At 31.5% G+C, this 22603-nt stretch overlaps 2 protein-coding genes and 1 pseudogene across 2 annotated transcripts; 1 reads left to right on the top strand and 2 right to left on the bottom strand.

The window, feature by feature from the left end:
* Positions 1–331: 331 nt before the first annotated feature.
* On the bottom strand, positions 332–9574 carry LOC108858767 (probable zinc transporter 12; annotated as a pseudogene).
* A 370-nt stretch (positions 9575–9944) lies between these two features.
* Positions 9945–10718, bottom strand: LOC108863501 (uncharacterized). Its single transcript, XM_018637948.2, has one exon. It carries the CDS (start codon positions 10622–10624, stop codon positions 10307–10309), a length of 318 nt encoding a protein of 105 aa, XP_018493450.1. The 5' UTR covers positions 10625–10718; the 3' UTR covers positions 9945–10306.
* A 7956-nt stretch (positions 10719–18674) lies between these two features.
* LOC130502190 (uncharacterized) lies at positions 18675–21356 on the top strand. The gene is made up of 4 exons (XM_056996926.1): positions 18675–19116; positions 19902–20360; positions 20451–20638; positions 20730–21356. The coding sequence occupies exons 1-4, from the start codon at positions 19016–19018 to the stop codon at positions 21014–21016; spliced, it is 1035 nt and encodes a 344-aa protein (XP_056852906.1). The 5' UTR covers positions 18675–19015; the 3' UTR covers positions 21017–21356.
* The last annotated feature ends 1247 nt before the right edge of the window (positions 21357–22603 follow it).

Below are 22603 nucleotides of genomic sequence, written 5' to 3'. Positions count from 1 at the left end.
AAAATCATCCATATGTCATTCTTTCTTCTTTTGCTTTGCAGGTTGTGGGAGCGATTTGCTATGTCTGTCTCCTCTGTAGTTGCTGCTCGTATGTTCCCTTGCATACTACGTCACGAGACGCTGAGGTTTCGATTTACATTCCATTTTCTCATAATAAGTAGTCAAGAGCTGATAACATCTTGAAACGAAATTGACTGATATATCATTGTATCCAAATCTAAGTCAAAATGATATTTGATTTTTGTCTAAAAAGTCTCAAGTAACGAAAAAACATTTGCAAAGCCCAAAAACTAAAACAAAAAACCTCAACAAACAAAAAAACAAAATTTCTTCAAGCCCATACAGCTAAAAGGGACATCAAACCAGCCCCAAGAACCAGAGAAAAACTACAAGCCAATTGTATTTTCATACTACTTTGAGCTTTGTGGTTCATGAATACTGGAGCTACCAAATCAACAAGAGCCATGTAAATCAAGATTCCAGCAGCTGCAGCGTTAAAAAAAACCGGACACTTTTAGTGCCATCGGGCTATTCTCATTGTAAATCTCAGCTACTCCAATGCCAATTCCGATCCCTGCTGGTGCCGTGAGTGCAAAGTATAGAAGGATATAGAGTATCATAGATATTATTAGCAAATATTGTATATTTATTATATAAGATATTACACATATTTGTATCTACATAGATTAAGAAATATCACTAGTATAAATATGTATGTAGTCCTAACTATTATTCTTATGAGAGTCAATATACATTTCTTCCAATCATCTACTCTCATCATTCTCTAATATGGTATCAGAGCTACAATGATCTAACGATCTGCTCCGTTTCTGTTTTTCTTTTATTTTCTTCAAGCTATATAGCTTCTTTATTTTTATTTTTTTATTTCAAGCCATTGAGCTTCTATTATATATTTTCTGTTAAGCTATATGCTTCGACCATTCATGTTCATGTGAACGTCTGAATCTAAGCCATTGAGCTTTTTGTTATTCAAGTCTATCATAGACCTCTGAATCCAAGCCTAGTGCTTCTTTATATTCATGGCTCTCTTTTATCTTTATAATTCTTAAGCCATCATGGCTTCACTTCCAAAATCAAAGCTTAATGCTTCTTGTTTTGTTTTTTTCCTTTTCTTAAAGCCATGGAGTTTCTTATTATTTAAGTCTCCAGAGACCTCTGAATCTATTTTTTTTTCCTTTAAAAAAAAAAAACAAAAAAGCGTTTTTTTGGTTCAATATTTCTTAAGTATTAAAAAAAAACATAAAAAAAAAAAATTTGTTCCCAAGCCAAGGTGTTTCTTCTCATGCAACTTAGCATGTCATAAAAATGAGATTATGGGTCTGTGTTGCATTCCAACCATCAACGTTTCTAAAGCGTTTGGGCTTGTCAATAAGATCACAACCACCAAAGAAGGCACGTCGTTATCATCACCGTCCATCCATCTCCTCACCACTAGCACAGCCATCTTCCGCCTTTGATCCAAGTACTCAAATCAAATTACCACAAGTCAATCTCAAGCTTGCCATTTCACTACCACTTCATTACCACCTTGAGATTGAGGGGGCATATAGAAGGATATAGAGTATCATAGATATTATTAGCAAATATTGTATATTTATTATATAAGATATTACACATATTTGTATCTACATAGATTAAGAAATATCACTAGTATAAATATGTATGTAGTCCTAACTATTATTCTTATGAGAGTCAATATACATTTCTTCCAATCATCTACTCTCATCATTCTCTAATACAAAGAACAACGCCATAATCCAAATTTTCTTAACTCCAAATTTTGCCTGCACAGAAAACACAGTGTTTTAGTTTGCTTATTTAATCTCTATAATATTATTTGAGAAGTCAGTTTCATATGTGTCACGCTCACGTTGATTCTCAATACGTGAATACCCTTAATGAATTAATTTTAGTCATACCTAATTATCATTACTAAAAATTGTTTAGTTTCCTTTTTATTAATAAAGCTTGAATTATCTTTTTATTATAGTTTATTTATTTTATAAACCCATATATATAGTAAAAAGGAAATATCTATAAATTATATAGATTTTGTATATACAAAAAACGAATTTATTTTTTCCTACTTTATATTTGCGCTAAAAACATAAATAAAAAGTGAATATCTAATAATTTTCAAAATATATAGGTGTATATATATAATTAAAAATAGTTAAGATAATTTTTAAGAAAACATATTTTTATAATGATTATATTTTTGATTAATTGATTTTAAGAAAATTAATTTCAAACAACGTAAAGTGATCATCTAATATCATTAAGAAAAATTATAAATTAAAATTATTTTTTTACCTAACTTTCATTGATTAAATTATAAAATGTATTCACAATTCTAAACAAGTGATGATTTACCAATTATTATGATTTAGTTTTTTTTTTATAAATATTCATATATGTACATGAATTTTCAAATATTATAAAATATGTTCATGAATGCAACTACAATATTGTATGTGTGTTTTTATCTTTTTAAAAATAAACTTACCAAATTTTATAAGATTTATAAAATATATTACAAATATAAAAGGATGAACTGAACTAAATTAAGCTAAGAATAGTAATCCAATTTTAATATTATTAAAGTAAAAAAATAGTTGTCCAATTTGAAATAATAGATGCAAAACATACCAAACAATGAACACTTGAACTGTCCAAAATATTATGTTTGAAATAAGATATCTAATTAAGATGAAAACACACGGATAGATACAATCTTTTGAATTTCTGGGTGTAACTACCTTACGAATTTGAAATTAATCAATGAAGTTTTGGAATATTTCTGAATTGGTTTGCTTATTCAATTCTCAATCTCTTAGCACATTAATTTATTTTATATAATTTTCTCCAAAATAACATATATTAATATTTTAAAATATTAGAAGTAATTATTAATGCTATTCTAGCTTTATATTTCTTTTCTCAGAAAACATATATTAAATTATAAGAACTTGTATAAATATATTTACAAATCTAATAAAATGAACCAAACTAAATGAAATTAATCTAATTTTAACTTAATTAAAAAGTGTTGTTTACTTTCAAACCAAATATGAAACTTAACGATACCATACATGAATTAATCCAAATTACTATAAATAGAATCGCATATCTAATTAAGATGAGAACATAGTGATACTTAATATTATTTCCATGATATAAATTAAAATAACTTAAAAGTTATGAACAAATGTATAGATATATCTATATAATGATATATACAATTCCCTTTATTCATCATAAATATAAGTTATAAAGTTACTTGAAAGTTATAAAAAACATATGTAAATATTTTACAATTATTATGATTTGATTATTTTATAAGTATTTATTCCCGTGCATGAGCACGGGAGAATCACCTAATTATAATTAGTTGGTAAAATCATAAATACAAGAGAAATTAAGAGAAAGAGATTTAAAAATTACCTCAGAGATGCAACCACCAAGACCAAACCCTTCAAAGAGCTGATGGAAAGTGATTGCTGCCAAGAGAGGCTTTATTGTGCTTACACTCGGAGATACTCCCAGAGATATCCCTATTATCACTGAGTGAACCACAATCCCCAACTCCAATATCTAATAACACCATAAGAAAAACAAAGGGAAAATTGCTAAAACCAACTCAAATATTGATTGCAACCCTAAAAGTAGACCCTATATTCAATCAATTGCAAACCCAACCTAAATGGGTGTTAAAACTACTATTTAGCCCTTGTGACCAAACAAAAAAACATAAAGTTATTTTACTGTTCTGTCCTTCGTAAGTCTACACATAACAAACGTAGTCTACATATCTGTAGACGTCGTACACAGTCTACACTGTTGACTTAATTTGTAGTCTACATTTTAATTTGATCTAGTTAATTACGTTTAAAAATATATAAAATTATTTTTTTGTGAAATTATTAATTAATCATCAATTTAAAGGCTAATATAAAGTTTATAAACTAAATTTGTATATAAGTGAACAACTAAAAAGAATATATATTGATTTGGTAACCATGTGAGACAATGTTTATGATTTAGTAACAAAATGTCACATAACATGTTATATCTTTAATGGTTAGATCTTCAGGGTTAGATTTAGATTGATTTTTTTTTGTTTAAATTAATATATAATTACTAAGTAGTTTATATTTTGTAATTTGATATTTGATACAATAAAATTGAGACTCTTTTGATTATCAAATAAACATTTAGGGTTTGAGTTTTGTGGTTTAGGGTTTCGTAGATTTACAAATCAGTCTACTTTGGTGAGTGTAAACTGTCTTTTAAGGTCTATTCTCATCAAATTTAACCTAACCGGATTTAACCAAGTAAATTATAACCTAATTCAATTTAAACCAAGCCTTAACATTTAGGGTTTGAATTTTGTGGTTTAGGGTTTCTTAGAACAGTTTGCATTTTTAAATTTTTTTACAAAATATCATTATTTTAAAATTAAGTGAGTTCTTTAAGAATAAAAATGTAAAATCATATACTATAACTATTAAAAATAAAGAAAAAAAATTAATAAATCATATATAAAAATTATCAAAAATAAAGAAAAAATAAATAATGAAATTATCATAGTAAACTTTCTAAAAGGTCTACTAAGTTACAATAAAATATACTCTAAGAATTTTAATTTTAGTAGACTTCAAAAGAAGTCTACAGTGTCGTAAATTTTAACCTAGTTTCATTTTTGTCTCCCTATATAAATGAAATTTACACAACCTCTCTCCAAAATGGCTGCATATCTCACTTCTCTCTAAAACTCTCTCCCTTCTCTCTAAAATTCTCTCATTTCTCTCATATCTTTCTCATAATATTATCTTGTTATATTAGGTATTATGATTCATGGTTTTCATCATCTCCTTTACAAATGTAAGTTTTAGATCTGTAGATTTTAAATATGTACTTTTATGTTATTTATTTCTCACAATATTATCTTTTTTGTAGGTATTATTATATATGGTTTTCATCTTTTCCTCTAAAAATGTAAGTGTTAGATCTATAGATTTTAAATGTGTAATTTTATGTTATTTATTTCTCACAATATTGTCTTTTTTGTAGGTATTATCATTCATGATTTTCATATTCTCCTCTATAAATATAAGTTTTAGATCTATAGATTTTAAATGTGTATTTATATGTTATATTCAAATAAAATTATAGATCAATCTCTGTGGATTTAATTTGCTACTATTTTATCTTATAAATTCTATTTTGAAGTATTTCCAGATTTAAAACTAGATTTACATTTAAAAATGTACACATATTTTCCAGATCTGAAAAATATCAGATAGTGTAGACTTCTAATGAAGTTTGCTTATAAGCTAAGGCTAGTAGATTTCATATTAAACCACAAGATTTTAAGTAGACTTCATTGAAAGTCTACAAAAATATGAATAATTTTTCCTATGTTCTTTAAATAATTTTATCTAATTTTGCAGATATTTTTTTCCATGGTTGTTATCTCCTCCTCCCAAAAATGTAAGATTTACATCTATAGATTTTAAATATGTTTTTATACTTATATTTAAATAAAATTACATATTAAAACTATGTCTTTAATTTATTACTATTTTTTCTTTTAAAATATATTTTCTAAAGTTTTTTAGATTTAAACTCATTTCATATTTTAATGTATATATTTTTCATACTTAAAGAACAAAAAAGAATTTCTAAATGTACACTAATAGATCTAAAAATTTTCCGCTAGTGTAGACTTCAACTAAAGTCTACTAAACCATAAACTTTAAGTAGACTTAATAAAAAGTCTACTAAATTATTATTTATATTTATTCTTATGTTTTCTCATAATTTTATCTTATTTTGCAGGTACTTTTTCCAAGATTTTATTTGAAGCATCAAGATTATGAAAAATCAAACACACTAAAAACAAATATTTAATAAAATGATTTGTAATAATTTTTCATAACAAAATATTCATTTGTAAATAATTGTTTGATGCATAATTTATAAATATTGTATTCATTTTTTAGTTGTGTTTCACTTGTATGATATTATTAATTTTTGTTAGCTGTCAATTTTTTACATAAGATACTCTAATCATCCAAACAATTAAAACTGATGTAGTAGGCTTTTGTACCAGACTTGTGGCTGTAACAGACTATGTAATTTGCATGCAGCAGACTTCTGTGAAAGTCTTCTGTAAAAGAAGACTAATACTTAAGTCTGCTGCTAGACTATCATGCAGCTTCTTTTGTATCAGATATTATCAGTATTACTCTTATTTTCGAAATATTCATCACAAATTCAACAAAAATACAGTAGACTAACCAAGAAGTCTACGTTAAAAGAAGATTAAAACGTAAGTCTGCTCGGCCGAAATCAGCCATGCAATAAACATGTCAAAAGACCTACAAACTCAACATTCATCACATAAGACATCATCCAAAGCAACAATACAACTCATAAGTTCAACACTGACTAAAGACCCACAAATCAAACATAAGTTCAACACATAAGACAACATCCAAAGCAACAATACAAGTCATAGCTCGTCGTCACCTCCAACTTCTAGTTGACACTGGCTTGATGCACAAAGGCATACAATTTGGGTCTTACATAACTCGATAGAGTTCCGTACTTGTCTATCACTCGTGACATGCATAGGAGTAGTATCCGGATCCATTTTCTCTAAAAGTACGTCTGGTAAGGAATATGTCAGCTCCACCTTCTCGGTTTTCTTGTCCAGATCATAATCTTCTTGTGCCATTTCAAGAAGTTCACCATATGTACAACCATCATGCACAAAGAACATTCTCCTTTTTTTCCATTTATCAACCACAAACTCCCACAAAGAGCCTTTCACCACCCATTCTCCATACACAACAGGCAAATTAAAAATTACCTGCAAAAATAATACATTTACGAAATTAGCGACCAATAATTTTATGTTTGATAAAATTATAAACGTAGACTTCCAGAGATGTCTACACATGTTATCTAACTACATACTCAAACCAAAAATTCGATAGTTTCCTAATTATAAAATTTTATCTTTTAAAAATAGTTAAGAACAATTAGTATTAACTAATACACAATTTGAAACAAAAAATCTTGAAAATACATTATGAATAATACACAAATTCACTTTTTATAGATTTTCAAGAGTAGACTTTCGTTACTGCCAACAAAAACATAGACTATCATATAGGTCTACAGTTTGAGTTAGTTTTTGCAATTGCAAAATTCACGGGTTACTATCTGTATTTAAAAAAAACGTTGTGATATTACACAAGTAGACTTAGTTTTCAGTCTACATTTTGAAAAGGTTTGTTTTTGCAATTGACCAGAACTCATCCCAAATTTGACTTTGAAAAGTAGACTTCAGAAATAGTCTACAGTTGAAAAGTAGACTTCATGAACCGTCTACATTTTTTTTATTTTTCTGAACATGTTAGTTTTTGCAATTGACCAAGTTGACTTTCTAAAATTAGACTGACACAAACGTCTACAACTGTGTAGATGTTATATGAAGTATACGCGATAATCCGATGGGTTACTTTTGCATTTGACCAAAATAAAATAGTAGACTTCATATGCAATCTACTTTTTTTTTCTGAGTTCAGTAGACTGAATAAGAAATCTACACATTTTTTCCATCCTGGTAAACTTTTAAAAAATTTAGTCAAATACAAAACTAACTTAATCAACGGAGTCAAAGTTTGGATCAAATGCAAGACTGACCTTCTGTAGACTTTACTAGCAGTCTACAGTTTGTAGACTGATTCGGAAGTCTACTTTGAAAAGTCAAAAGTTCGGTCAAATGCAAAAATTAACCTCTTTACGTAGACTTCTTGGTAAGTTTACATACTATTTTTTTTTGTTATCAAAGGAAAAATCGTAGACTTCCAAGAAAGTCTATTTTATAGGTTTTTAGCATTTTGGTCAATTGCAAAACTAACCTGTGCGTTGACTTGTAGACCGCAATTTAAGTCTACATCTTCCCGTAGACATACAAAACAGTCTACTGTCGCGACACAGATCTGAAAAAATGACGAAAACCATGAAAACAGTAATCTTTTTCCGATGTAAAGCTTGTTTCCACTCTTTTCCACCATCCAAGCTCCAAATATGAATAAAAGGATCCAACTTTGCCTACTCACAACAGTGTACACTCGAAAATATGAAATTATGGTTATGAAAATGAAAGTTATGGGAGTTTTTTAGATTGAAATGGAGAGGAAATGAGAGGAAATAAGAGGAAATAAGAGTTTTTTTGTTTAGAATCACAAAAAAGTGGTTTAATATTGAATTTTTGAGGTTTAATGAGCTCAAAAATGGTTGTCAATGGTGGTTGAAAAATTGATGATAATGGCATTGTTGTAAATAAGAAGAAATGTTTAGGGTGTTATAGGTTTTTTATTATTTTCGAAATTATTAAATAATTAAATAATAATGGCAATTTTGTAAATAATTTAAAAGCATAAGGATAGTTTGGAATTTTCCATGGTGAATAGTAATGACAAAAAAAAAGAGGTTGGTTTTGGGGTTGAATTGAATTTGTAGGTTGGTTTTGAAAGAAGCCCAAAAACAAAGCAGCATGTTATTAGTACTACTTAATTGCCTTAGCAAGTGTGTTTGTCTAAAACTCGATTTTACTGATTTTATTTACCTGTGTTACGATTCTTTTCCTCAGATCATCTTGGGGAACAAGAAAAGAGCCATGAGAATGTCCTTGTGAGGCATGAGTATGAGCAGAGCCAACCTCCATACCTCCATCGGTGCTCACCGGCAAGGTCTTAGCCTCCTTCTCCAACCGAGATCTGTTCAAACATCCTGAAGCAAAAGACTCAATCAACATGGTCAAGATCGCTCCAGCCATGGCGACTAGTCCCGTCATAGGAAAATTCCCCCACGGTGGTTCTTCTCCTATGCACGGACTCTTGAGACTCTCGGTGGCATCTGGAAGGATGTGGACGAAACCAGTGGCTAAGATTACTCCTGCGGCAAATGCCTTAACAAACATGAAGAAGTTGCTCTCTGACTTGAGACCGAAGATAGGTAAACATACTCCGAATACTCCTGCGACTAAGATGGAGAAGAAGGCTCCGATCTTGTATTTCAGAACCGTTTCCTTCTCCGCAGCGGAGGCTCTTCCGCTAGAGCCACCACATTCGTTTATTACCTCCGTAGCTGAGACAAGAAGAGGTAGAGTAACCAACAAGAAAACGAAAGCTACAAGCAGGGGTTTTGAGAAGCAACACATCTTTGGCACTTGATGTACACGTTAGGGTTTTTGACCTTTTTTCTCTTCCTTTTTGGGTTTGTAACAGTGAATAACTCACGCTGCTTATTTATAAACATATTTTTGTTTACAGAGGTTTATCTGAGGTATAAAAATCTTGTTTGATAGATTAGAGATATTAGGCCCTAAAGATGGGAATTTGTGTAATGTTGAAGAGACAATGTCGACATGAACCATTAACAATGTTGTTATTTGCAAAAGTTTTCTGTTGACATTAGAAGCTATTATTCGGAGATGACGACATATATAGTGTAAGAATGTCGTTAATACTTATTAGTTCCTGGTCAAAAAAATGGAAAAGAAATAGCCTAACTTAGGCAGTTCGTATTTGATGCAAAATATTTTTTTTTGCTATTTAATAGTCTTAATGCAAACACCAATGGTGAAGGTATATCATCAACAGCAGTATCTAAACCATAAATAATAATAAATAGATTTTGACATGTGCTTAGAAAATATGTGCTTAGAAAATATGGAGTTGTTTTTCACTTATTGATTTGATGTTACAAAAACGAAGATTAAACTAGATAATGGGGTTCTGCCAAAAAAAAATATGCTTCTCATATGTTAACCAATTATATTTTGTGTAGCACAGTTAGTTCAACAGATAATCAGTATAACTATTCTTTGAATACGAGAATTCTGCTTCTGCAAGAATAACAAAGCCGAAGTTAAAGTTTAAATTTCATAATAGCAGAGCCCCTTTTACAAAGTCGTTGACCTTTTTATAATTTGGCGTTTTGTTACTGCATCATTGATCAGCGACTTTTAAAATTGATTTTTTCAATCCAAAGCCCAGAAACTATGGCTAACATCATTTACAACTATTTTTTTTCCAGATGGTTATATTTGTCTTTAAAACATGAATAATCAAATTCACGGTGTACTCTCTTTTTGCTCTGTTTCTTTCAAATCTCTGCATTTGTTTTGTAATTCATTTAGTATATACAAACACATACTGTTGAAAGTATGTTTCATATAAAACTAAAAGAGACAACTAACTTTTTTTTATATATGTTTCACTTTCCTGGAGAAGTAAAAGGGCGCGATCCTGAGAACAAGACCTGGGAAGACGTCATCCGGGTCATGGATATGCGGGTTTCTCTCAACTATAAAAGGGTCGCCGCATTTATCGCCGATGGTGTGAAGCGTTTCTCCTTCTCCAACGACATAAATCTCTTCGCAAGGTTTCTCTGAGAATTGAGACCCTCTAACCGAATCAGAAGCGTTGTTCTCACGAACTGATAACAAAAGTATCAAAGACAACAACACAACAGCAGAACACCAAGCGGTCATGTCAGAAGATGCTGTTCTTGAATCGCTCATGCCTTTTATCTTTCTTATATAAACTAAGAATGAATTTTGTCCAAAAAAAAACTAAGAATGAATATAGATTGCGCTCGTGTCCATCCATTACGTGCGCTCGCGTTGTTTATATTGGTGAGAGAAGTGAGGGCATTTACGTCGTTTGGCTTTAGGGGTTAATGTGTTGTGTCGTGTTGGTTCGGTTAAGAATTGTGATGCAGGTAAACGCTCAGGCTGAAGGAGGTTTTACCTCTTAGCCACTTTCTCAACTATTCCAGACTCCCAACATCCTTATCACTTATTGTTATGCGTCTATTTTATTTTATTCTTTTAGTAGAAATTTGTGTCTATATCAGCCAACACTCTTGTTGGGAAATATTGAATGTATTTGTATATGTTATGCTAAAAATATGGTATTCTGTATATGTAGTATACAAAAACGGTAAACCGCTCCAGGTGAAGGAATGTTAAATCATCGGTGGTCACTAGTTAGGAATATCTAAATATAGATAGATGCGAACTTGGCTTGCTTAACAACACTAGAACACTATGACCATCCGACCACTAATACATGGTTAAAATTAGCTAGCACTTCATTTGTTTGTAAAAGATACATTTTTGTTTCACAAGCATTTTTTTTTGACATCTTCACAAGCATATTAAAAGCTGATTTAAATACATTGTTTTCCAACAGTTAGTTATTTTCATAATTTTAAACAACAGTATTTAAATAAGTATAACTAAATTTTGAAGTTTACAATTTACCATTATTAATAAAAATTGATTTTAATACAAACTTTTATATTGATTTTTTTAGAATAGTAAAATAATAATCTGGAAAATAACATAATAAAAATTATAAAAGATTACAAATTAGATACTATGTGTATGGGTGTTGGATATATGTATATTATATAATTCTTAATAACTTTTAAAGATTTGAGTAATAGAATAGTACTTCGTTGTAAAAAATGGTTTATGACACTATATTAGCAAGAGAAATGGAAAACTTCGGTAAAATTAAGTGGAGCCGGCAAATAATGTCGTGTAAGTCATACTATTAGAGTATCTTCACTGAAGTATTATTTTCTTCTATAATTTACACTAAAATAGAGTAGTCTTATTATAGAATAACTTTTTTTTTTCTTAAATGGTGTTATCTTATAATAGAGTTATTCTATAGAGAAACATATAAAAGGATACTACATTTTTACTATAAAAATAGAGTAATAGCATCTCCAGTGATATACTATTTTTCTTCTATAATTTATACAAATAAAGTAACTTTTGCTTTTATGGTTTTAAATCTATAATATAGTAACTCTATTATAGAGTAAAATATAGAAGATTGTGATTTTTTACTCTATTTTTAGAATAAAAAATGATATTCCTCTATTTTGATTTTATAAGAGTTATATCATTAGAGTAAAAATTATTTTAGAGTTACTCTATTTCAATGTAAATCATAGAGGAAGAAATAAAGAACTATTGGAGATGGCTTAAGAAGATAACATCATTTCACATTTTTCTCTATAATAGAATAATTTAATTATAAAGTATAAAATAACACCATTAAGTAAAAAAATTACTCTTTAATATAATTACTCTATTTTAGTATAAATTATAAAGAGAAAAATTAGTTTCACCTTAGATGCTCTTGGCTTCCACAAAAGCCAACTTTCCAACTACCTTTTTGATTGCTTAATTAACCTCACATATTATGGATGGCTTTCAAAATAAGAAATTACAAAATACCCTATGCATTTGAAAAAGTGGTTCACAAGTGTTCGTTATCAATGTTTTTTTTGTCAACGTGTTTTGTATGTATCATTATCCTTATGATATTTTTAGTGCGATACTTTCTCTGTTTCGTAATAGATTATGTTGTTTCAAAATAGATAAATATTTTGATTTTTTTAATGTTTTTTAACTTTGCTGAAAACTATGATACTTTCTCTGTTTCATGATTAATTAGACATTACAGTTGTTTCTGTAATTAGTTGAATAAATTTTAAATTATATTTTTAAAATTATTTTTTAGAAAAAAAGAAATTTTTTTAATCTTTGTGTAATGAGTCAAAACTTTATGAATTATGAAACAGAGAGAATAGTATTTTTTTTCTATACCTATGTGATATATAAAACACAATTGTGGATTTGTGGGTTTGATTTTTGAGTGGATGCGAAATGGTGGAGAGAGGCTCACTTGAAAACATGTTTTGCATGACCAAATAGAAAGGCTTTCCGGCGAAGTCTTCCTTTTTGTGTGTCAAGGTGCTTGTTGCGCAAACGCAATTTTTTAATAATATTGTGAGAGATGTAAATTTCAAGAACGTTAAATTCACATGTACTTGGTTTTTTTAAATTGTTTTTGCAGCTAGTCTCCAACTAATAGTAGTTGTAGGTCTTTTAGTTCCAACTTACAAGTTACAGCTCAACCATTTTCCCATTTGCTTTGACTAAACCAACTTCGGCCTCGTTAATTAAAAAAATTAAAAAAGTTAAAAAGATAAAAAAAACGATTTTTTTTTTTCGGCTAAATATTACTTTATTAAGAATACATAATATCTGAATACAAAGTTGAAGTTAGCCACTTTGGTGGGTAAACTTTACAATTACTAAAAATAGAATTTTTAGGTCCATGTTGAACAAGAACATGAGCTGCTTTATTTCCAGCACGTTTAACAAATAAAAAAGATGTTGATGAGAGCTTGTTTGCCAAAGCTGTGATTTCTTCTAGAAGATTTTGGATAGCTGGAACGGATAGTTGTGTATTTATGGTATTAACCAAAATTTCAGAGTCACCTTCAAAAATCATATTGCGATATCCTCCGATCCAAACGTTCTGCATTGCGACAAGTAGAGCCTTCGTTTCAGCAACTAAACTAGAATGTGTTGTACCCAAATTAGCAGAGCCCCACATATAAGGATGACCATAGCAATCTCTTATAATCCAAGCACCACGTACTTGGTTCGAAACCGAATCATAGGCTGCATCATAATTACACTTTAAAAAACTTTGAGCTGGTCGTTTCCAGATTGAAATAGTTGAAGAAGTAATATCTGCATTGAAACTGGTACTTGTAGCAGTTGGTATATGTAAATGAGATATCCATTCTCTAACATCAGCAGAAGCATTTTGTTTGGTGACTTGCACTGAGAGAGATTGTTTCCTAAAAAGAAGACAGTTCCTTTTTTTCCATATACGCCAAAGTAACCAGAAAGGTAACCATTTTTGATAGGGAGAAAGGGAGTCAAGCCTTTGAAGATGCATAATGAACTGAATCTTGCTGTCTAAAGAATCATTAGAACATAATGGAGCTGTAAATGGCAGGTTTGAAATTCTCCAAACACTAATCGAGTCAGGGCAAGTAAAGAAACAATGATCTATTGTCTCTTCTGCCAGACCACATCTCTGGCATATAGGATCTAATTGCATTCCTCGTGAATTTAGTCTTGTGGCTGTTCCTATAGCCTTTGAGAGAATACGCCACAGGAAATGTTTAAGCTTAGGCATAATATTTAACTTCCATATTTTATGTTTTAGTATAGGATTGCCGTATGGAGCCGCAGGAGCAGTTGCTAAAAATTCCAGTGATTGTCGAGCAACTCTATAACCAGACGCAACCGTATAGTTTCCATCTCGTGTAGAACCCCAAATCAGTTTATCATCTTTTTCTGTCTGACTTAAAAAGATCTGTGTTACAAGATATTGATCTTCTTCCCGTAGATAGGTTTGTAGAGCAGTATGATTCCAATGTTTGTAAGGAGTCGTTTTAATCAAATCCCGTACCATTAAATCGGTGGGCGTTGTCGTAGAAGCTGGTCGAGGGGAAGCTGCCGATAACCAGTTGTCTTTGAAGACACGTATATTGTTGCCATTGCCCACTATATAACTACATCCCTTTTTCAATATCTCAATGCCAGATAGCAAAGAGATCCAACCATATGATTGTCGTCGGCATTGTCTTCCTTCTAACAATGTTTTGTCCTTGAGATATCGAGCTTTATAAAGTCTTGAAAATAAACAGTCCGGTTTGGAATGGATTCGCCAAGCTTGTTTTGCAAGTAATGCGTCATTAAATTTTGGTAAATCTTTAAATCCAAGTCCACCGTCCTTCTTTGTATACTGTAATTTCTTCCAAGCCACCCATGGCAGACCCCTATTTCCATTTTGACCCCACCAGAATCTCATTAGAGTAGCATCTATCTCTTGCGTTATAGCGATAGGAAGTTTAAAATGAGACATAGTGTATATAGGAGTCGCAATTCCAACTGATTTAATTAACACTTCTTTGCCAGCCGGGGAAAGAAATTTAGTACTCCAGTGCGATGTTCTTTGTTTAACTCGTTGTACTGTTGACTGAAACATTTCTCTCTTTTTGCGTCCAAATTGTTCCGGGAGACCTAAATACTTCCCGCCACCACCATGATTGTGAATCCCGAGAATCGCTTTCAAGGAATCTTGTTTAGAACCAAGGACCTTTGAACCAAATGTGATTACTGATTTATCTTGATTAATTTTTTGGCCCGAGCATCTCTCATAGATTTCAAAAACTTCTTTTAATGCTTTGCAATTTTTTTGATTAGCAATGCAAAAGAAAAGTGAATCATCTGCAAAAAATAAATGAGTAATAGATGGAGCTCCATTACCAATTTTAATACCGTTGATTTTCTTACGCCTTACTTGAACATCAATAAGATGACTCAATATATCAGCGCAGAGAATATATAAATACGGAGACAAGGGATCTCCTTGCCGTAAGCCACGTTGTGGGATAATATGTCCTTGAGGAATTCCATTGATAAGGACTGAATACTCGACAGTAGTTACCAGCGCCATCACCCATGTTATCCATTTTTCCGCGAAACCAAAAGCTCGCAGGGTACATTCCAGAAAATTCCAATCAACTCTATCATAAGCTTTCGTAATATCCGTCTTGACCGCCATGTATGTTTGTGAAACCCGTTTCCTTGATTTCAAAGAATGCATAAGCTCATGAGCAATCAACACATTGTCGTTGATTAAGCGGCCTGGGATAAAAGCTGCTTGTGAATCCGAAACAATTTTATCAAGCGATGATTTTAGTCGATGTACTAAAATTTTGCTTATTATTTTGTATAGAACATTACACAAAGCTATTGGACGAAAATCAGATAGTGTTTTAGGACACTTAATCTTGGGAATCATACAAATATTTGTATGATTAAGCCCTTTAGATAATGTTCCAGTAGCAAAAAAATATTTTACTTCCACACAGATTGCTTCGCCTACTATATCCCAACATTCTTGATAAAAACGTGCCGTTAATCCATCAGGTCCGGGGGCTTTGTCAGCTCCTATATGACATATCGCTGCATGTATTTCGTCATTTGAGATATCCCGAGTAATGTCATCATTGATCGTATTTGTCACCGTTGGTTTGAAATCTTTAAAAACTGAAGGCATGGATGTTGTGTTTTCCACACGGTATACATCTTTAAAAAAAACGATTTACAGTGTGCATTGTGTACAAGACCAACATGAACCAAATGTCTCAAACCAGAAAAAAAATTCCGGTTCCTTACACTTCATAGATAGAGCGCAAAAAATTCCGGTACAAGCCCACTTTTTTTTCTTTTGTGGGGCCCATGTATATCTTTTTCCTTTCAGCCCATTATTTGTAATTTTCGAGCTAAAGGATGAACATGAGAAACTCACATATTCAAAATGTTACACGATGAGACTTATGCTTTCTTCAATTTGTGTTTCCTAAAACAAAATAACAGACTGTTAACTAACGTGAGAGACAATGGCTTCAACAAAGATAAACACATTAACAACAATGTACAAATCCCAAAGATACATTTAAACCACAAATCCCCAAACCAAATCGAACTAGTTTCAAGTTCCCTAAGCCCTAAACCCAACACTACACAGCTTCCCAGTAATCTCTACAATGTCAGTTGAAGACTACTGGAACAGGTAAGCTTGCATCTCAAGATATCCCCACTTCGAATATTCTCCTAAAGGAGGCTCCGGCGCCGAACCCCCGAAAATCTATGTCGCTGAAGAAGACAAAAACAGAGCATCAAGCTCTGAGCTGTCCGTTACTTTTTGACGCGGGCATTCTTTACGCCGTCGGAATGTCTCGCGATCTAACATGCCGTAATATCAGTCAATTACTCAATAATGATTCTTGGTGATAGGCATGCATACTAAGACATTTAAAACTGGTTTAGTTTAAATATTTTTGGATTACTGAGGAAGAAATGGATAGTGTATTTGATAGACCGGCCGTAAAAGAAGGGGAATTTATATGGTTGTGACTTGTAAATATATAAAAGCAAATTACAGCTTGCAGAAGCAAATGTCAATTGATACACATAGCTCACATTTGTTTGTTTGTGAAATGTGATAGACACATATACTACATATTATAATGATTATTCGACCGACCTTCTTTTATTTAGTGGAAAATTGATTAAAAACTGCAGATAAATTGACGCTTTATATTTTGCATCGTTTATATTAAAAGAGAGAAAAGCTTGAGTAAGTTTAAGAAGACTTCGTAGTTTTAAATAAAAAGATGGAAATTTAAACCTTTTAAGAAAACTAAAGTTCATTTTTAATGACATTACATTAAAATTAAATATTACTGTACTCAACTCCAAGTTTTAAGGTTCCAATTACTGGGGGCCCTTTGGAGTAAATTGGCATTTACGAAGAGTTAAAAAGAAATTCTTATAAACTCGTTGAGAAAAGATACGAGTTTAGGAAAGTGGAATCAAATCTTCCTCGTACTAATGAATAATTAATTACCAAGTGTAAGATAACATATCATGTTTGATCTTCTTTTACTACGTTTCAGAAAATGGTTTCTTTTCTTCTACCATAACAGTGATCTTGTGTGTCTGTCGTATCACCCGATGCTTAAGATATTTGATTACTCGCAACTTAAAATCTTTGGATCCCTGATTCGTTTGACTTTATATTCATTAGTACTAACTTTGTGATAACTAACGTAGATAATTAATCAACAAAAATGAGTATATTTCTTGCTCCCAAAATTTCGGGGACCGAATCTCTCATTCACACGCGCAACACTTGAACGTGAGCCTCTGAATCATCGTGCTGTCATGTATTCTCCCAACGCCACCTACTTATTTGATTTCTATATTTATTTGTTTTGTTTGTATAATTTTTAAATAGTGATGGGGAATAATGAATAGGTCATACCACTGATTTATTACTATGTTTATAAAAATAATCAAAATTCAACTGCGTTATCTCAAACTCTCTCCGTAATTCAATGATTTATGTTTTAGGATTTTTATCTTTTTATAAAAATTAATGATTTAGAATGCATTTACTTCTAGTTTTAAAACACAATTCAAATATAAAACTATGAGTAGTAGAACTTTTTTGGTAAAATTAAAAGTAATAAATAATATGATATTTTAATATGTATGAAATCTTAAAACATCATTATTTATAGTACACCAAAAAACAATTATTTATATATAGGGAAAAATGTTTTACAAAAGAAATATATTACAAAAGTTTCTTCTGTTTTTGAAAGAGTAAAATTTCATGCGAGAATTTTTAGCATATATTAAAAATATTTTAAATTCAGTTTTATTGTATATTCATATACTAAATATTTTTCTCTAACTAAATACATTATAAATACACAGAATTTTTATTTAAAATTTTATATCAAAAAATAATGGCATTATTTTTGAAACAAAAACAAAACGACAATATGAAATGGAAATTATAAACTTTCATATTAATTTTTGTTCGGACAACTTTCATTTGGCTAGTTTTTTTTTTTTTTTTTTTTTGCTAAACAAACAAGAATAATTCATTTGGCTAGTTTCTCAAGAAGAAAAAGTAATGTTGGAAAGAAATATTAGTTGGATTATAGAAACATTTGAAAATTAGCGCGTTAAGAGTTTAAGAAAAAAATATGTAATGTTTTAAAAAACATAAATATTAGTATATGAGTGAGGAAAAACAAAAAAAAAAGGAGTAGTATATTATTAAGACAAAAGGTGAAGTGGAGGTGTATCGACGTCTGTGATATGTCTCTTTTATTTACAGAGTTCCACGCGTCTCACTCTGTTTCGCCAAGCTCTTCTCCTCCCATCCTCCTTCACGCTCACGGGATATCTTCTCTCTCTCTCTCTCTCAAGCGAGATCTTCTTTCTTCTCTTTCTTTCGCTCGATGTATCCACCTGTCTCCGCTATTTGATGGACAAGAAGGAGAAGCTGCCACACCGCAACTTATTCTCAATTTCTCCGATCATCCCCACCGACTTATAACTCTTCCCTCTAGAAAAATATCTCCCAAGGAGAACCCTCTCTCTTCCTTCTCTCTCTCTTCATCCTTCTTCTGTCTCTACTCTCTGTCTCTCTTCCTTTTTCGGATGGCGCGAAATCTGAGATGGGTTGTGTTTATTGTACTAGCGGTGTCGTGTCTTGTTTCAACACTGGAAGCGAGTGAAGGAGATGCTGATCCTCTTTACAAGTAAAGAACCTTTTTTGTTTTTAGTTTTATTCTTATTAGATTCAGTTTTCTAACTAAATGAATGTTCCTGTTTTTTTCCTCATATCCGAGTTCGTTTGACTTCCCTTTCTAGTTCACAAGTATGGAAACCCCAGTGCTAGTTTCTTTTGAATTACTGTTAAGACTCGACCGTTAAAGATCCAGTGATTGCTGGACTGACTTGTTACTGCTTTTGACTATTTTTGAAATATTGTGTTGTAATCAAATACTACTACTATCTCTGTTTTTGTGAAATTTGATCTCTTTTAGGAAGAAAAAAAAGGTTCAGATTTTTTTTTTACTTTGGTTAGTTATGGATGATTCTCAAAGGGTTTACTTTGGTTAGTTACTAGAACACTATGTGGTTTTGACTTTTCCCCAGATAATTTTCCAACTCTTGTGGTTAGAGTTGAAACACGTTACAAAATCTCTGTGTGTGTTGAACAAAGCCTTGATTTTTATTACTGTAGGGTCATTGTTTTTGTTGGAAAGATTCATAAAAAAAAAAAGACTGCAAGTGGTGTTTTGATGAGTTCGGTCTTTCCTTCTTTTGCTTAGTGGAAACTTCTCTCTCTCTATGATGTTGTTTGTTTTGTCGGCCATGTAACAGCTTACTCTTGTCTTGAGCTTAAAAAAAGAGAGACAAGAACTTGTTACAGAGAGGCCTTGTTGTAATAAGGTCTTATAGTTTAGAAGTTTTTGGCTGTTGCTTCAGTCTAAAGAACAAAAAAAAGAAGGTTGTTAATATGCTTCTGATTGGTTTGCAGGTCATGTGTTGATCAATGTCAGAAAACTGGATGCGTGGGGGACAACTGCTTCCAGCACTGCAAATTCTCAGCCGATGGAAAAGCCATAGACGGTCCATGGTACATGCAAGAGCCACTTTACTTGCGTTGGAAACAATGGGACTGCCAGAGCGATTGCCAGTACGAATGCATGATGACGAGAGAAGAAGAGAGGAAACGTAACGGAGAGAAACCTACAAAGTACTTCGGTAAATGGCCACTCAAACATGTCTATGGAATCCAGGAACCCGTCTCCGTTGCTCTCTCTGCTCTTGACCTAGCCATACAGTTCCATGGATGGGTCTCCTACTTCATCCTCGTTTACTATAACTTGCCTCTCCAGCCTAACCGCAAACCTTACTACGAGTACAACGGTTTATTGCATATCTATGCTATGATCGTAATGAACTCACTCTTCTGGAGTGGTGTCTGTCACAGCAGGTAAAAAAATTCATCCATACTCCATGTTACATTCTCTAACTAACATTCTCACTCATGTTTTTTTTTTTTTGGCTTCAAACTGTTATATAGAGATGTTGCATTGACAGAGAGGCTAGATTACTCTTCAGCCACAACACTAGCTGGATTCTCGCTTATTCTAGCTATAATCAGGTCTTTTAGTATACATGATAAATCTGCAAAAGTCATGGTTACTGCACCTATTCTTGTAGTTGTAGCTACTCATATTCTCTACCTCAATTTCTACAACCTTGATGAAGGTATATGATCTTTTCCTAAATGTATTTTTCTTCTTTTTTTTTTAAAAGAAAATGCATATGATTTTCTATATATATGTATATGGCTTTACAGGACTTCACCGGAAAGTTATATCCGGAATAGGAGCGGTGGAGCTAGTGGTGTGGGGTGTATGGGCGGCTTTAACGTCGCATCCATCAAAGTGGAAGCTAAGAGCTTTCTTTGTCTCGAGCATACTCACAATGTGTCTTAGGATGCTCGATTTCCAACCGTACAAAGGCTATGTTGATGCTCATGCTCTCTGGCGAGCTGCAGGGATCCCTCTCTCTTATCTTTGGTGGAGTTTTGTCTGCGACGACGCCGTTTTCAGGACCACTGTTCTTCTCAAGAAGTCAAAGTGATGAAGAAACAAAAAATGATTCAAAGGCTCTCTTTTTTTTTTAATTATCTTTTTTTTTCCGGCGAGGTTCTCCGGTGTTCAGAAAGTTGTTTTTTTAGGTTGTGTTTTCGCAGGAGAAGGCAAATGTTTTTGTCTTCTTCTGTGGTGGATCTTGTTAGCGTTTTGGTGTCATCTGTTGTTTTTTTCTTGTGTGTGTTTTTTTGGGGTCTTTTTCTTTTTTCTCTCATGGCTTTGTCGGCCGGAGAGTTTTACCGTCGGGGAGGAATTGACCTTTGATGATCACCACTTTGTTTGCTTTTGTTCATTTTACGATGACGACTCTTAAAAATCCTTTTCAGTTTTCTTAATGTAAAAGAAAATATGGAAAACCATAATATCATAAATTACGAAAGTATGAATTCATCTGATATACACGCTATCCACTGACTATCACACAACAAAATAACATAGTATTCAGTTACAGGAAGAAAAAAACATAGTATGTGGAAATGTTATGTGGTTTTTTACTCGTAAAAAAATATGAGTAAACCTGTATAACTCTCTGTTGGATAGATAAAATTTCATTTAGAAAACAACGTGTTTTTAAGGGCAAATATCGTCATATTATGAAAACTGGTACAGTTGTCCAAATCGTGTCCAAATAGCTCTCAAGCCCTCTTTGTCATTTACTTAAATACTGTATTTTTCATTAACTAGTTCTTAACAAAAAGATTATGTTAAATGAACCTTTCGTTTTTTTTTTTGCGTTGAAAACAATTAAACATAACAAATAATTACCAGGACATCTATCACCTAATCCATATACTGTAGAAAAAATAATTAGACATGGCAATCCAATTATTAAGAAGTAGATATCTGTGATTAAAACCCAAGGATTATAGTTTAGTATTCATTTAATAGATCTAGATCGGTAAATCTATAAATATTCATTGAGAATAAAGATTTTTAAATATTTTTAATATTTATTGCTAAATTTCATTAATTTTCCTTAGTTTGGTCTTAGATTTTGTATACCTTTAGCACAAAGTATTTATAAAAGTGGTATATACATCAAATATTTCAAATCATCTTGTTTAATACCTTTTGTATTCTTTAGCACAAAGTTTTCATTCATCTGGTTTTCAAAAAAAAAAAAAAAAACCTTTTCCGGTTTATTTTGACTTGGTTTATCTAAATCAAATACTCTAGTTTTGCCCATTGTAACTCCTTGTTACTATAAGTTTTCTCCACTCTTAAATATTTTAACCCAAAATATTTATTAATACGAACCCGAATGGGAAATCAAAGCTTGTTATTTCACAATTATAATACATACCATGTTTTTATTGGTAAACAATACATACCATGTTTCCTAGAGTTATATTCGCAAGCAAGTTTTATAAGTTCCAAACTTTATATATATTGCATAGTTTGTTAAAAAAACTATATCATACTGTCAAACACAAATTGCTAACATAGAAAAGGGCAAAATGGACTTTGATCTACCTTCTTACCACCAAAGCACTCATAAGAACATCACAGTTCTGGTTGTGGATGATGATCGTGTTTCTCTCTCTGTTATCTCCAATATGCTTAAAAGCCCGAGCTA

Source organism: Raphanus sativus, unplaced genomic scaffold, assembly GCF_000801105.2.
Source record: "Raphanus sativus cultivar WK10039 unplaced genomic scaffold, ASM80110v3 Scaffold0432, whole genome shotgun sequence".
Lineage (NCBI taxonomy): Eukaryota > Viridiplantae > Streptophyta > Magnoliopsida > Brassicales > Brassicaceae > Raphanus > Raphanus sativus.
This window is presented reverse-complemented; position numbering and strand designations above follow the sequence as displayed.

Bases quoted from the DNA above. Each gene is read 5' to 3' on its own strand.
- LOC108863501 (XM_018637948.2), bottom strand. From the start codon at position 10,624: ATGAGCGATTCAAGAACAGCATCTTCTGACATGACCGCTTGGTGTTCT.
- LOC130502190 (XM_056996926.1), top strand. From the start codon at position 19,016: ATGGCGCGAAATCTGAGATGGGTTGTGTTTATTGTACTAGCGGTGTCG. The intron at 19,117-19,901 runs GTAAAGAACCTT...ATTGGTTTGCAG, and splicing joins GATGCTGATCCTCTTTACAA to GTCATGTGTTGATCAATGTC. The intron at 20,639-20,729 runs GTATATGATCTT...ATGGCTTTACAG, and splicing joins TTTCTACAACCTTGATGAAG to GACTTCACCGGAAAGTTATA.